The sequence below is a fragment of the Acromyrmex echinatior genome, chromosome 19 (assembly GCF_024713525.1).
Source record: "Acromyrmex echinatior isolate Ae372 chromosome 19, ASM2471352v2, whole genome shotgun sequence".
Taxonomy (NCBI): domain Eukaryota; kingdom Metazoa; phylum Arthropoda; class Insecta; order Hymenoptera; family Formicidae; genus Acromyrmex; species Acromyrmex echinatior.
In genome coordinates, this window is record NC_141870.1 from 452,905 (window position 1) to 470,698 (window position 17,794).

Below are 17,794 nucleotides of genomic sequence, written 5' to 3' on the forward strand. Positions count from 1 at the left end.
TCAGTCAGAGAAAGTTAGATGTAATACGAAAATATAATATTTCTCACACATACAAAGATTCTGTTCCAAAATTGCTAGTATTGAAAATCTATAATGCACGTAACGTAAACTATAGTTTTTCAACGTTGGCAGTAAATTTGAAACACTGCCAAAATAATGATTTTCCATAAACTTTTAATAAATTAAAGATAAACATTTAAATAGCTACTAATTAGATTTGAAATTTTATTGATATTTTTAATGTATTTTTAGTATCACTCGTATACATTGTATAAATACTTAAATAATGATATTTTTAATGATTTGATTAGTTATCTTTAATAATTTAAACTAATTCAGTATCGAATTCCGTGAATCTTTGTTCTAACGATTCAATTTAAGGTTCAAATTCAAAATTGTTTTCTCATGATAAATCGTGATTTATGACAAGATGTTCCATGAAAATTGATTCAATATGAATATTAGAAGTTTTCTAATATACTTTGATATCTAATGATTTAACGATATTTGTTTTTTCTTAAAATACTTCCTAACTTCAATTATCTTAAATATTAATTATCTTAAATTATAAAATAAATTTCTTCTTTAAATTATAGTTAACATAAAAATTGTTGTAGTTATATAAAAAAAATAATATTCGGATGTATTAATTATTTATATGATTAAATATTAATTATTTATACAACATTACGTCACATTTGTGTGATTACATACTATACCCTACTGAGAATGAGAAAGTAATCAACATCAAGCAAATGTGAAATAATGTAAGATAAAATCAAAAGCAACACAAAAAGAACAATAATAGAAATAATAGGAAGTCAGGAATTATAAAAGAAAAAATAACTGACAACTCATATATTCATACTACTGCTTTCCATTTCGACTAACAATAAGACATCCTGTCTAAATGCATACACGATAGAGCAGGTGACGATGCGCGACGTTTCTCGTGTGCATTGTCTTCTGTCGCATACTCATACACGCACAAATCGAATTTCAAGCCACAATCCGACTCACCCGTGCCGCAATGGAGGTGGTTGGTTTCTCCAAAAGATCCCATAACCATTTCTGATATTGAGCGCACTTTCCCTCACCGAATTCTTCTTCTTCACGTTGTCGAAGTGACTCTGCCTCCTTACGCATTTCCTCGTGTACGTGCTCCTTACGCTGGTGATACTTGTGCTGACAGCAACTTTCAAGATAGAGCTCGTCAACACCCCAATATGCGAGATCATCACTAAACGCCAACACGCACATCTCATCTACTAGATGAAGCTTGCCAGTACGATAGAAATTAAGAATTGAACTAAATGATTTAGGATGTCGATCGAAAAAATATTCATTGTCGATTAGAGAATAATCGTCGCAGAGTTCAGTTATTGCCTCATGGGTATTGCAGTCTCTTAGTCGACCTAGGCGCGTATGTGGCAACCGCTCGAGAGTACGCCAGAGTACCTCATGCTTCACGCCACCAACATTAATTGAAACGCGCCGATTTAAAGCCTTCGAACGCATAATCATGAACGGCTCCGGTGGTAGGGATGTCATCGACTTGGAAAAGGCACGCTGCTGCATCTGCAGCGGCAGGGGTGGTGGCGGTGGTGGCGGCGATGGCGGTGGCGGCGGCGGTGGAGGCGGTGGTGGAGGTGGCGGCGGAGGCGGTAAAGATTGCAGGTTTATTGGGGCTACGGTACTGATTGGACCTACAGATGACACGAATGGAGCGTAACGAACTTCCTTATTCATGTTTCCACCACTTGCTCCTACTCCTACTCCTCCTCCTCCTACTCCTCCTCCTCTTCCACCCATTACTGCAATTCCTCCCGCAGTTCCTTCAGTACCGATTCCACCGAATCCTATCCCACCACCTAATCCAGTCCCCGATCCTCCTATCGATGCATTGAACCCGAGATCTCCTCCGCCAGTAATACAATCGGTGTTTCCGCGACCGCCTGCACCAAGCTGCTGCAACATCGACATACCGCCACCTTCGAACACGTAGTCCTGATCGGTGCCGATATAGGGCACTGTACACGACGACGATAACGATGAAAACGTCGGACCGGTAACCACGGCATTAACATTACGTTCCCCGTCCGCCAATGTATTGTCCGCCTCGAGTCTTTCGTTCAGCATCGGACACACGAAGTGACGACAAGTTCAAATTGTCGATCACCAACGCGATTGCAAAGCAGTTATCTTTCGTAGCATTAATGTTAATGTTCTTGTTCGTTTGTCTGATGATATTGGATGAATGACTTTTATCTTGTGTTTTTCTTCTTCGTCCTCCTCCTCCTTGTCCACCGCGTTTTTATTCAACTTCATTCGTAAATCTGTTCGATTCCTTTCATCGATCCGATCAATCGATTCAGCTGTGTCTGAAAAAAAGACATCGGGGCGCACATATTATCACGTTATAAATAAAAAAATGATAATAAATATTTAGTATTAGAGAATCAGAGCTTCAATCACCTTCACCTTGACATATCAAGATCGAATTCCTTTTAGCATTTTCTCTAAGCAAAAAGTCTTACATAGAGCATATATAAAAAATGCATCTATAAAAAAGTGGATGCATGAGCGTCTATAAATGAAGAGTAAAGTCCTCTAGCGAAATAGTTGAAATCTACAGACTTATTCTACGCCCTGTTACATCCCCATCTACAAGAGATTGATCGATCAATATCAAATTAACGTCGATCAATAGTGAATTAACATTGATTTGACGTTAATCATTCAACCATTTCTGACTGGACCGGAAAATCAGCTTTCTCCCGACGTGTCTAGCCTGCTACTGCTACTATTCAGTGTAGACGATGCTTAATACAGGGTTTACAACAGAAATAGCGGTTGTAGAGTCTTAAGTCGTAGAAAATTAATCAATCAGATGAATGTGAGAAGAATAATTGACTATGATTGATCAATTTTCTACGACTTAAGACTTTACGACTTCTATTGTAGATCCCACATAATAAGTCGCAGACCGCAATACATAGAACGCAAGACACAGGACGTGAAAGTTGAAGTTCAACCAACTTCCTGCGTCCTGCGTACTGCATCCTGCAACCTATTATAATTAAAATACGTTAGGTTAATTTCTAGTTTTGTGACTCCTGCGACTCGCGTAATCCGCGTTCTGCATCTTATGTAGATTGGGCTAGTAGATCAGACTTAAGAGCTAAGTACGCAGCACGAGATGGACTCTACTCGTAAGAAAGAGATTCACAAATTTTATAAGAAGGCATATACAAATCGAATTGGAAAGTCTCCTAGAAACTTTAAAGTTCCTCCATAATACCTCCTGAGCTTCTGAAACATACGTTTTTACTCCTTTTGAAATGCAATGTTAAATTAATAGTATTTTAACAAGAAAATTATTAAACTTGAAGATTAACCATTTATATAAATCTCTTAAACATCTCTTAAAACAATGTTATATAATCTGTATGCAAAAAGAAATTGTTATTAAGAACAGCAAGATTTGTACTGCAGATGCAAGACGAAAAAATATTGTGTATATTTTTCTCTTAATTTTTCAGAGGCTGTTCCTCTTGAGGCTGTAAGAATAAAATCCTCTAAAATTTAGCGAATTTCGTTAATACTAATATTTTTTTGGAAAATTCGTAAAACAATTTTCCACGTTATAAGAACAAATAATTCACTTATCGTTATTCAACACTACACTAATGATCAGCGACGATCTCCCTGCGCTCGATAGCTCTCATTGTAAGAAAAATCGTAAATCTAGCGATAATTATTTACAAAATAATCCAAATTTTTTAATTTTATAATCAATCTGATAACTTTAAAGAAATCGCAAATATAACGATAAGCATTTTCATATGATACTAAAACTGAATAATTTAGCCCGCATTGATATGATATATTTTTATTTTTTGAGTTCTAAACATTTTTTTTTTTAGTTTTATCTTATGTTTCTTTTTATTCTATGTATGCATAAGTCCAATTTCAAATCACTACTAAACAATTATAAGAAAATAATTTCAGTACAAACTTTTTAAACAATTGATTCTCAATTGAGTAGTATTAAAACTGAACCTTTAAAACTGATTTTGGAATAATACGCATATTTTAAGAAAATATATAAACAATACAATGATGAAAGATGATTAGCTAATAGTCGGGGCGACATACGAGAATAGGGTCACAATCGAATTATATGGATATCGATTTTAGGAAATATTTTCGACAATCATGTCAATGTCATGATCGACTGTAATGATATACCGTATTACTATACAGAAATAGACGAAAGATGTATGCAAAGCGAGTAGCATTGAAAGCATTGATCTCCGTACGTATGTATATGTATATCTACTCTTACTCACCTTTCTCTTCCTTCAACTTCAAATATGACCGCCGTTTGGTCGAAGAAACCCGTCGTCGTGCATTGCATTAGAAGGTCGCATCTCGTCACGCTGCCCTGACACGATCACAATATCTGCGATAATAATTGATGATTAATAGTAACGAACAATAGTAATCAGAACGAAGATATCTATAACGATGATAATGATAATGATAATGATAATGATAATGATAATGAATGATGTGAATAATGACGTGAATGACAATAATGATATGATGACGAAAACAATGGCAATAACAGCGCGACGATACCAATGAAGATGACGACAACGTTTTCAATAATAATGACGACAGCAATGATGATGACGACAAGAATGATAATAATGGCGACGATGGCAACGATGGCGATAGCGATGTCAGTGACGAAACAATTACGATGACAACAATAATGAGGACAATGTCATTGATGACGATGGTGACAATAATGACGACAATGATAACAACAATAATGACAACGTTGATGATGATAGATAGATAGCAATAGTATTAACTACCACTTTTTCCACCGGGCGCTGCAATCGACACCTTGTGTGTGCTTATCGATTAAGCTATGGCACAATTGCGCGCGTTAGGGTACAAATGCGAGGGTGCATGACATTTTTACTTCTCGGATATATCGTATTAGGATTCGGATACTTGAATAACGAAGAACGTTCGACAAAAGAAGAAAGAAAATATATGAAAAAACATGGCAAATAACAAACCTTTGGTTATCTGGGCAGAAATGATCACTTCATCGTTACTAATATATCACGCAGCTATCAGTCAAGTGACAGAGTGACACAAGAAGAGAAGCTGTGAAACAACCGAAAAACTTGTAAATTGTTCAACCACCGTACTTCTATTACTATCTATTGCCGTCGATTGCATTTGAGTGGAGGTGATGGTACAGTCTCTGCCACTATACTGCTCGTTGATGCCGATAGAGGCACTACTCACTACTACTTGGACACAAGCCAGCGGTGCGCCTGCCTCAGCGATTATCCCGAGCTACTCTGCGCTTCGGGTCGCGCGTCGTCTCCCGTACTCTTCTACTCCAGTCACCAGTGACGAAGTAACACTTTTCAAGTGAGAGTAAATATTGCGTGTAGGAAAACTGATGTATTATAACTTATCACGACAAGACTAATTTTCGATCGAATATCTAATTGCCGTCCAATAACTATTTAATTAATTGCAGCATTGAAGCATTAATTTATAAATTTTAAAATAACCCGGTAAGAAATATTTATACATAATTAAATATAAATATATATATATATATATATAATTATATATATATATATAATTATATAAAATATGTCTATATATATGTTCACTTTCTCTTGTATTATCTCTGTTCATATATATAAAAAAATAGATAAATAACTGCAAAAAAAGATTAGGAAACTTTTGTATTGTTTTTCTTTACAAAAAATAAAGTTGCGATTATATTCTATAATTACATATTATATTATATGTGATTATACATATTTTTTATTTAAAAAACGATGCAAAAATTATCCTTTCAATTCTTATTTTTTTCCTGTATATGGAAATTGAGAAATTATAGAAAAAGACAAATATGGCCATAATTTATATATATTTATATTACATATAAACTTTTCTAAGGGGAAATTATTATAATTTAATAATTAGTTTTACTTTTTATACAGTGATCAATACGTAACACATTTAACTTATTTATACATTTTCTAACAATTGTGTATAATATAAAAAACTAGATTCATTAAAATTCAAGAGATTTGATCATTAATATCATTCATAAATATTATTATTATATTAATAATTAAATATTAGTAATAATAACAAACTATAAATCTACATTTTTATCTATAATTCGCTTATATACAGCGTTCCACGAAGAACAATTACTCAAATTCGATTGATGTATCCATCTCTGTTTCTCCCCTACTCAGATTTCTTTTTTGGCTGAAACAACTTTGTAGCGTGTTTTTGCCAAAATTCATGTTTTCAACGTAAAGCTATGCAATAAGATATCCTCCTACCAATACATTTGCTATTCCTTAGAATCAAATCGATAAAACATTATATATGCCCAGAAAACGTTTCGTATATATAATTAATAAGCCGATCGATGTAATATCTGAACAGGGTCAGTATTGAAACGACCGAAAGAAGACTTGGAAGGCATATTAAACTAGATAATTGTTACAAGCAAGTTACATTATTGCATAACAAGGAGATATCTATAAATACTGAAACACAAATAATATTATATTTAACAAATTTATAAATACAATCGATATACATTACATATTCTCTAAAAATCTATCAATATAAATTTTATATTAATATAAATGTTGAAATAAAATAATTAAAATAATTAAATTAATGAAGGTAAATTCAATAAAAATCACAATTTATCTTATATAAAAATCAATAACTTTAAATTCTCCGAAATCAAAATTATTTCCGGTTTTTACTTTTTTAAAGATTTTCTCTTAAATGTTTATATAAATATATGATAAAAAAATTTTAATCAAACATTGATTATTTGACACAAGAAATATATGTATAGACAAACTAATTTAATATTTACTATAATAAATTATAATTACTAAATATAAATATTTTAATAGGTTCTTATTGTAAAAAAACATTCAAATAAAAATTGCACATTTCTAAGAAAAAAATATATAACGTCATTTATTTTTTACAGTACTCGAAATTACAAAAGATGCTACAAAAGATGCAAGCATCATTTATTTACAAATATATATATTGTATTTATATTTGTACGTACGAAATAATAAGAGAAAATGTGATGAGTACAAATAGAACATGTTATTTTTAAATATATACATATATATATATATATATATATATATATATATATAAAATATGCGGAATACTCTATATATGTGTACACACATACAAAACACACACACACATATACAGGGTGTTCCGCATATTATTGACAAAGCGCTCTTGTGTAGATAGAGCGAATTAAACTGAGTTGAAAAATATATTTTGCAAATTTCGCACAATTAATAAGATATTAATTACTAAAAATCGCTGAATATTGGTCTTCAATCATTTGTTACTCAGTACTATCAACTTTATAAAAAAATAGCAAGAAACAAAAATGCTTCCAACAAACATTATAATTATAAAATAGCCGACGTATTGACCAATGCAACACGCGATACATATTTAGAAAAAAGATTTATCAAATATAATATTTTCATAGATTCTGGCAAATAAATATATTCTTTGTTTCATTCCTCTCACATCATAAGAAAAACATTATTTTTATTTCTTACCTTATTTTTTTTTCAGTAATATAATAATTTACATCAATAAATTATAAATAAGATATATAATCAATACATGTATATATATGCGTTTTATACATAGGCACCGACGAGACTATTAAAAACTGTTAATCCTAATCAAACTTTCGTCCTCACAAAAAGGACCCTGAGGGTCCGGAGGTAATTGAAGAACGCTGACATTATCGACAATTGATATAAATGATACTCAGTCAATATATTATTATATTGTGATACAGGAAATTTAAATTATTAATAATAAACATTTATTAAATTTAAATTATTAAAATATCATAATTTAAAATATTTGAACGAAAAAATTCTTTGAAAATATTTTATTTTCTCCAAGAAACATATACATCATCTGTTCGGTATCTTTGAACGCAAGTAGTTTGCATCCAAGGAGTACCACCCTTGCTTTTGTATTGAAGCAATCCAGCAACTGCAATCATAACACCGTTGTCTATGCAGAACCGCTCATCCGTTGCATAAAGAGTCGCATTCCTTTCCTTACACATGATATTCATCATTTGCTGCAATCTTTCATTACACCCCACGCCACCCACGATCAATACCTCATTTGATCCTACATGCGCCATTGCACGTTCTACAATATTACTCAGTGTAAAGAAACGAAAAAATGATAAGAAAAAAAATTTATCTACTTAAAGTTACCTGTAACTTCGATGAGCATAGCAAATACAGTCTCTTGCAAAGAGAAACATAAATCTTCAGGAGTGAATGCCTTTGTATCAAGCCATTTGGAAAGATGTTCCTCCATGTAACTTAAAATACCAGAGAATGATACATCCATCCCTTTTACAACATATGGTAGCAGTACCAGTTTCTCACCTCTTTTTATATAAAATTTATTTGAATTTATTTATCCAGTATAAATTTAAGCATAAATTTAAAATTAATCGAATTTATATGAAGACTAAATAGTAATCAAGTAAAAATCTACTTGCTTTTTTGCTAACTGCTCTATATTATATCCAGGAGAAGGATTATTTGAGAGCTTTAATAGTCTTGCAAATCTGTCCAAACAATTTCCAACTGCTATATCAATTGTCTCACCAAAGATACGATATCTTTGTTGAGAATATGCAATGATTTGAGTATTTCCACCAGAAACATACAAAACGGTAGGATTTTCAGTACCAGCAATTAAACGTCCCATCTCAATATGACCAATGCAATGATTGACTGCAACTATAGGTTTATTGTATAATTGAGCGACAGTCCTAGCTACTAAAGCAGTAACTGTCAATGGTGCTCCCATTCCTGGTCCTTTTGTATAACAAATTACATCCACATCCTTCAGACTAATCTTTGCATCATCTAAGGCTTCTTGCAAAACTTCTAATACATACTTTCTATGATGTTGAGCTGTTTCTCGAGGTAAAAAACCTAATATGAAAACATATCTAGATTACATGTTAATATATTTATCTAATGTTTAGAACTTATATAAATATAAATCTATTAAAAAGTTTTAAGAAATACTTAATAAATTTCATTTCAAAAATAACTAAAAAAACCTTATATCTTGTAAAATAGATACTTTCTATTTTTATTACTTCCTTTTTACGATACTGTATTAATTTTAATTAAGCTCTAATTGATATTGATTTATGAATGATAAAAACATTAAAGAAATAAATAAATAATATATCATATGTAATTAATATATAGTACAAATTAATATACAGAATACAATGCACTTTATATTAATGTAAAATTTTAATTGTAAACACAATTATGATTAATATACACAGAAAACTTGATTTTTAGAACTTTAATCATATTTTAAATATAAATTCAATTCAACTATATTAAAAAATATATGGCTGACTTATACTACACAATATTTTTTAATAAAATTAAAATATTTATGCACAACTTAATTTTAGGTAAATCTACCTTTTTTCACACTTATCTTCTAACTATAAAAGTATAATTAATTGGAATTATAGTTTGCAATTTCGACATGTAAGTAGTAGTACAAATTAAATAGAGAGCAAAAATAATATTAATGCAAGAAATAACTTGCATTAATAAAAAATTTAATATATATTTGAGTATTTATAAAATATTACTTTGAGGTTCTTACCTTCTCCTGGTGGAGTAACATAAGTATGTCGTACGTTCGATAATATATGTTGATCGCGAATTATTCCTATACCCAGTTTATTCGCACTACCTTCAAATCCAATCGCTATGACCATTTTTCACAAATTTTCCGTTAACTAAATAACAATAGTAAATTGTTTACAATCAGTGAACTTTATTAGAGAGAAACCTGAGAAAAGTTATGCCGGCGTTTTTCGCAACACCATTGAAAAATCATCCGTACACTACCGCCAATATATTTATTTTCGATTTAGACACTACGTACTACATTTTCTGACCCTGTCGATAAAATCATAATCACCGCGAACGAAATACTAACGATCGGCCCTGGAAAAATTTTAGTGACTATTAATAGGGCCCAGGAAGTAATCAAAATTAAGATAATGATAACGTTATCGACAATTGACGATTATTAGTAAGTACGAATTGTAATACTACAATAACTTATAGCGATTTATTCGGTTGAGGTGTATTAGTGTGCTGTGCACTATAATAGACGTGAATGACAGAATTTAACAATTCAAAAGTAATAAAAAGCCACAAGGTGTCAATGTTTTATTAAATATATTGTGTAAACTGCATGGATTTTATGTAATATAAAATTATTACGAACTAATAATCGTTTATTTTAACACAATTGAAATATTTAAATTATAGATGAGTTATTTATGCGCGAAAGAATCTAAGAAATAAAGCAATAAAGTCTATTCATCGAAGAATATGAGAAATGTAACAAATAGATTATTTCGTAATTATGTGCGTTAATATTTCGACAGTAAGACGGTTGGCATGCGTCCTTGGGGTTTGTTTTATGATAGGGTTGTGGTAGGGCGGGCAGATGATGCGTGTCATGTTTACGCATAGTTATCGTGCAGTCATTCTCTTACCGAGGCTCGTACAGGCAGGTAACTGTGTCATTTTTTTTTAAATGTAATCGCGATAAATGTTAGATAATACGAAGCGTACAGTATTTTAGATTCCAAAAACTTATTTGAAATATAAAATAAGAAATAAATCAGGAAAAGAGTTCTTTAAAATAATAAATAACTTGCTTGAGATTTTTATTTAAAATGCATATTTTAAATCAAATTGTTTTAAATTAAACGGATCCCTGACTGAAATAAGACTTATTTAAAATAAAAAATACTAAATAATCCTTTTATCATTTTTATTAAAAAAAAAAAATATATATATATATATACATATATATATGTATATTTTAAAAACTTTATCTCTTAAATACGATCGAGCCCTGTATATTATAGTATATTAACAATTTTTATATTACTTTATATTACGTGAAACAAAATAAAATCGCATTAGAATTTCGTTACGGAATTAATGAAATAATTTTTCATATCGATTTTCAGAATTTCGCAGTCTAGTTTTAGAGACGCCAATCGTTTAATATGATACTGTGATACATAATTATATCGTGATACATCGAAGGAAATATTTGACATTTATTTATTTAATTTCAAATACTTCTTATTAACTAATGTACTGACAAGAGATAAAAAGTAGTTTTTACTAGCGTGATTTTTTTTACATAGTTGCTTACGTAAAGTGTTTGTCCCAGCATTATATCTCGATTTTTTATTACTCTGTAATGATTTATAATTGAATAAAAATTGATAATACGTTATACATTCTTTAAATAAAGATAGATGCAAACGTTTTTTTTAAACTATGAAACAATTTTAACTAAATAGAATAATATATATGAATAGTATTTATATGTATACATTTAACGATAAATAATTTCAACATAATTTACCTATTACTTTTCCTGGATTAAGAATGCGAAATAAGAGATGAATGATAATTAAACGATACGAAAGTAACAAAAAGCCATACGGCAATCCTTTAAATATTGTGTGCATTGGATTTCGTGTAATAAAAAGTTACAACAACTAATAATCATTTATAACACAATTGAAATATCCAAAATATTCATGAACTGAATGTGTGCGTAACGAATATGAGAAGTGAAGCAAAAACCGTGCAATGAATTCGTCTATTAATTGGAGAATACTAGAAATGTAAAGGATATGTTATTTTACTTATTTTATAAAATACGTTAATATTTCGACAGTTAGTATGCGGCTTTGGGATTGTTTTGACGCGGAAGGACGAACAGGCGACGTCATGTTTGCGTGTAACCATCACGCAGTCATTCCATTGTTGTAGCTCGTACGAACAGGTAGCGATATCGCGTGCTGCTCTTCTTCACATTTTTTTTTTGTAACGTAACGATAAATGCTAGATAATATAGACACGTACCTTATGAATGTTCACAATATACGATTATTAACTCGCATGATTAATTATGCGTACAAAGATCGAAATAACAATCATGTATCACGGAACAAATACCTATTTCGTACGATTCATTCATTCGGAATCAAAACGTGACGACGGAAAACAGAATTTATTACTATTTCGTGATAATTAACGATGGCAATTATTTTTGTTTAATGTAAAATTTTTCTCTTACCTCGAACGGTATCCACAAGTCATAAAAAGAAATAATAAATACTCTCACATGCAAATAACGCATGCTATTCCTACTTTCAGAGCCAATATAGTTGGTGTAATTAATTTAATTAATTTTTCGTTTTCGTGCATTTTTCGTTATACAATACGTATAAACAATTAACTTTGAAGCTATTTTGTCGCTAATAAAAGAAATATTCCTCTTTTTTATTAATCTCTAGCCCATTCCATCGTCTCTAATCATATCTTACATATATTATCGTAATAAGTAATTCAGCCCTTTTGTCTGCTCTGAATTTATTTCGTAATGGTGACAAATTAACGTGTGCATGATATTTATTTCTAAATATTAATCAAAAATTGCATAGTAATATAGATATAGATAATAGCTGTATATTACATTTTTCAGATGATATCCCTCTCACGGGTACACCTTGACGTGGTGAGAGGGCTCAGTACCCGGAGAATATACGCGAAAAGAAGGATTTTTCTCAAGTATCTAAAAATTTTTGGATTTATCTGAATGATATATCTAGATAAATTTTTAGATATTGAGAAAAATCGTTTTCTTCGTGTAAAAATCCGACAGGGAAGCTAACGTACCCTCGTCCGCCGATTTAATTGAAAGTGAACGAACCGCAGCCGGTTCGTCGCGTCGCGCGTTTGCTTCGGGAGTGCCGTCAAAGTTATCGGACTAATGGACTTTTAACAAAACCCATTTTGAATGGCATTCTAGTTCGACGATGAAATTACATCTTCGATGTTTCGACAAGAAAGCGGAACTCTCATTGGGACGTTGCTTAAGTGGTCACGGTCACTGCAACGCTCTCACGCCAAGTGCCCGGGCACGAGGTGATGCCGGCCGCGTAATGTCACGCACTTCGTCATGGTGCTGTGTTCGCGCGGTTAGCAACTACGTGTTGCTGTCGGCTGATTGAGGAACACGCTCTGTCTGCCGACGAACGGTTCGACCCTTAGCGGTAAGAAACAATCGATTGGCTCGGATTCGTCTCTGGGCCTGTATTCTGTAACCCGGATTATGCAGTTGTTATGAGCACATAACGATTGCATAACGAGTTACAGAATTCCGCCCTGGTGGGTCGCTCAAAAAGGAGTCGTATAACTCTGGTCAGGGCGCTCATTTCTCTGCGTTTATCTATCAGCATCTAAATGATTCTCGCATTTAATATGACTTAGTCAGAGCCTAGCTCTAGTAGTCTTGTAAAAGGCTAGCTCGTGACGAGGGGTTGGAACCCATTTCTTGAATTATCTAGATTGTTAGACAATCGGCGATGGTACCAACTTTACTCTTATTAGAGGAGCTTGTCACGTCTACCAGTCTCTTGGAATCGCTCGTGGTACAGCACCACTTGTGTCCCACTAGAACTAGCAGTTAGGGCGTATGATTGAGTCAATGTTAAATGTGATGTAGGCGTAAACCAGAGGTGACGGACTCGATACGATCGATTTCGTCTTCTTTCGTGTGGGGCTTAATCCTTGTTTGGCGTTTACCGTGTGTTTTGCGAGTACTCGTCGACGTGCGGTGTTAATTCCACCGATCGAAATAGCAATTCTGTCATGGGTTTTGTAAACGTGGAGTGCCGCAGTGTCGCGCGAAAGACTTTATAAATGAATAGTCCGCGCGCGTTTATAGTATTATTCGCGAGTGTTTTACGCGAGTGTCCTGTGCGAGAGGATGTCAACCCGATTCTGAGAGGAGGAGGAGGTCTGGGAGAGGCATCAGGCACCGGCGGAGCAACCTTGCGGTAAATATTTTTTTTGCTTACATAAAATCAATATCTTCTATTTATTCTTGAATCGTTTTATTTTACAATGATTTAAAAATGACAATTAGAAATAGGATTAAAATTATTTTGAAATTTCATATATACGAATTTTTAAGATCTGTTTTAAAAAATGTATAATTATTTTATAAATATCTAATTCAATGATAAATTAAAAAATTCAATGCTTATAAAAATTATATGATTATTTTAAGAAAATTTTACGTTTTTTTTTTAATATTTGTATCCTTTTTGGTTTGTTATAATTTGAATTTTATATTTTTTTTGTTACAGAATCATCGTAGCGACGTTGCAGATATAACTCCGCTGTTGCGCGTCTGGTTGGTGAGTGACGAATCAATATTTTTATTGAGGCAACGGATGTGTGGTAATTTCATTAATATATTATATATTTATAAATGCATATATGCATTAATTTAATAAAAATATACGGATAAGTATATGTATAGTATTCCATACATCCGTTGTCTTAAAATGGATAAGTTAGAACAGATTAGGATAAACTTAATCCTGGATGCCTTCTTATTATTGAATATATTGTGCACTGTTAAATTTATAATGTCATGTTACACCCAGTTTGAGTTATTTCTAATTATTCCTATATGTCGCTACTGCTTTACACAATATTTCGTTAATTAAATTATAAGAATAGAGTAAAACTATTTAACTCAGGAAGATTATTTAATTTAGTTCAAATTTTGTTTACTAGTTGTAAATCCATACGTTAATGTGAACGCTTTGATACGAAGTAACTCAAGCTCGGTTTGAGACTAATAAGGGAATATAACTAAATAAATCTTTCCGATTAAAATGAGCTTTTAGTTGTTTTATTTTAGTTGTTATATTTAAAAAAATAGGGAGACACGTATTTTTTTTTCTTTCAAATTAAATATCGTCGAAACTGTAAGAGGTAGAAAAAAATTTTCAAAATGAATGGCTTCAAAAATACTTCAGAATTATATAAATATTTAAAAAATGAATAAAAAATATTTTTTTTAATTATTTATTTATAAAGAAAAAAATTTTTTATTATAGTTCTGAAGTACTCTTAATGCCATTCAATTTTTATTCTGCAAATTTTTTTTTATCTCTTACAATTTTGACGATATTCAGTCTAAAAGAAAAAAAAAACGATTTTTTTCTACGGATGATTTCACTCCTTTAACGTGCGACTCAGCACATATAAAAAAATACGTGTCTCCTATTTTTTATCCATAAAACAACATACTCATTTAAATCGAAGAGATTCATTTGATTGTGTTTCCTTGTAAGTAATTCAAGCTCAAATATAATAAAAAATAAGTCATTTTTTAACATGTTTTATGCAATATTAAGATAATACATCTGCAAATAAAAATAAAAGAGAATAAAATATTCGTTTGTTTAAATATATAAAATACATAAAATTAAAAAATATAAAATTTACATAAAATAACAAATCAGAATAAATGAAATTGTCTATGATTACTATAACGTGGAAAAGCATTCGTTTGTTACAGTGTAACGAACAAATATTATTTTGTTAATTTTCCTATCTATCCTATTTCCAAATATTCATTCAGGATTAAGTTTTACACAAGTTGGTGCAGAAAAGCAATATTTACAAAGCAATATTACATACACATATATATATAATGTGTACTGTTTTTTAGAAAATTCCTTCTATTGTTTCACACTTATTTGTGTACATGTTATTGATAAAATAATAACGAAAATTTTTATGTAGCGCATATAATTAATTGATCTCGCTTTTCTATAAAAGATTTTATAGTTATTAATTATTATTGTTTATTTCAATGCACTGACTTTAGCCTAATCTTTTATAACTTATTCATGTAACTGGATTTTATACCAGTTAAAGTAGTAACATGGTGTAAGATTCAATAAACATTTTTCATCAAGAAATAGAAGAATTTTATCTCATAATTAAAATTTAAAATTGTGTTTTAGAATTTTGCATGACTTAAAATACTTAATTTAAAGATAATTTTAATAAATTATACAAAAAATGATTTTAATAATATACAAAATACGATATAAAATACATCATATTTATTGATGTGAGGGACAATAATCCCTTTCGGATCTTACATCATTCATCTGAATTTCTCATCTCTGCATGCTTTGAGATGAAATTCAGCAACGAATCGTTCGAATCGTTAAATACGTACATTGGGCCTTGAATTTTATCAGATTGTAATCGATTTAGTAATTTTCAGTCATTTATTTTTAAATTAAAGTTTTGTTCGTTACATTATAAAATTTATATTAAGAAATTTAATCTGATTTTATAATATTCGAGAATATTTTGAAATCAAAGTGTTGTTGACGTAAAGATTTTTTTAGATTTATTTTTAGTCTAATACTTATATTTTTAATTTTGAATAAACGTGACATTTATTCGTATATTAATAGAATTATTATTATTATTGATTGTTCATATTAATATTTAGTAATTAATTTCATTAATACGATAGCCCCTTCGCGACGCGTTCGTGTTTCGCGCATCGTACCAAAGCGTAAAATCTTACGCTTATTGCCTGCGGAGTTAGCCGGCAACAGTCGGCAGCAAAAAGGAGTATTTCTCCTTTGTTGTCGATTTCTGGCATCTAAAGCCAGAATATTGGCCAGGAACAACGAAAGGTGAGTTCAATCTGGCCAGAAGAAAGAAGAGAATCTGTGTACGAGGTAGGTTGGTGTGTAACACCAATCTAAATTTTTAAAAGGTAAACTAAATATTTGGGAGGGTAACTTGCTCGCAAATTGCGAGTTCTTATATTTTTTTAAATTATTTAAAATATAAAAAACTAACAAACAACAGAGCTAATAAGAATCAACGCAGATGAGTCAAGCACAAGTTTAGTAAATTAAAAAATTTACAAAATTTGCGCTTGATTATTCGCGCTGACTCTCATTAGCCCTGTTATTTGTTAAATTTTTGTATTTTAAAGATTCAAAGCCTGCTTTAATTATAGACTGCGTTCGGCAGAGAAAGCAGCGTTTGCAATTGTTGTAAAATTCTTCAATATGATAGTTTACACATTTAGATCCATAAGGAACCAAAGCAAGAACCAATCGTATTAAAGAATTTTACAACAATTGAAAAGCTATTTTCTCTGAATGTAGCCATTAATGTATTAATATTATATTCGCGGTTGTTGCATATTTATGAAGTAGGTAGGAATACACGAGTGGATAGGTATAGGTATATATCCTAATAGGCACAAATAATGAAAATATGGGTAGGTAAAACAATAAAATATGAATAGGTAGAGACTGTATAGGTAGGATGATAAGTATGGATAGGAATAAACATATCATATGTACATACTTGAAAGAAGAGATAATTGAAGGGATAATTGAAAAGAAGGGATTAAAAATTGAATAAGATTTTTAATTCATTCTAAATTTTATTTAATTAGGGAAGATTGGGGTCAAAAGTAAAATAGGAATACACGAGTAAGTTGTAACATTTATATAAAAAAACGTTATAAATAAAATACGCAAGTGTAAGAAAGAGACAGAAGTTTTTAATAAATATATTATGAACTTCTATTTCTTCCTTACGCTTTTGTATTTTGTTTATAACGTTTTTTATGTAAGTGTTACAATTTATCCATGTTACTTTTGATCTCAGTAGATCAATAGTCTCTCCTATCAGCATCCTGTTCC

The 17,794-nt window shown here is 30.9% G+C and overlaps 2 protein-coding genes and 1 long non-coding RNA gene across 4 annotated transcripts in view; 1 reads left to right on the plus strand and 2 right to left on the minus strand.

Annotated features, from left to right (window-relative positions):
• Window positions 1-5,305, minus strand: part of Shab (Shaker cognate b) — a 61,110-nt gene extending 55,805 nt beyond the window's left edge. For both annotated transcript variants that reach the window (XM_011058177.2, XM_011058176.2), the window contains exons 1-3: window positions 5,097-5,305; window positions 4,353-4,465; window positions 1,021-2,381 (exon numbers count right to left, since the gene is read on the minus strand). In XM_011058177.2, the coding sequence (XP_011056479.1) occupies window positions 1,021-2,139 (1,119 nt within the window). In that variant the 5' untranslated portion in view covers window positions 2,140-2,381; window positions 4,353-4,465; window positions 5,097-5,305. The remainder of the gene's footprint in view (window positions 1-1,020; window positions 2,382-4,352; window positions 4,466-5,096) is intronic.
• Window positions 5,306-8,008: 2,703 nt separating this feature from the next.
• On the minus strand, window positions 8,009-10,073 carry Tcs3 (Probable tRNA N6-adenosine threonylcarbamoyltransferase Tcs3). Its single transcript, XM_011058179.2, has 4 exons — window positions 9,802-10,073; window positions 8,657-9,098; window positions 8,364-8,542; window positions 8,009-8,295 (listed from the first exon to the last, which is right to left on the minus strand). Exons 1-4 carry the CDS (start codon window positions 9,914-9,916, stop codon window positions 8,024-8,026), a joined length of 1,008 nt encoding a protein of 335 aa, XP_011056481.1. The 5' UTR covers window positions 9,917-10,073; the 3' UTR covers window positions 8,009-8,023.
• Window positions 10,074-11,081: 1,008 nt separating this feature from the next.
• LOC147906618 (uncharacterized) lies at window positions 11,082-15,837 on the plus strand. Its single transcript, XR_015548305.1, has 2 exons — window positions 11,082-14,083; window positions 14,396-15,837. It is a non-coding gene; the product is annotated as an uncharacterized LOC147906618 (long non-coding RNA).
• Window positions 15,838-17,794: the final 1,957 nt, after the last annotated feature.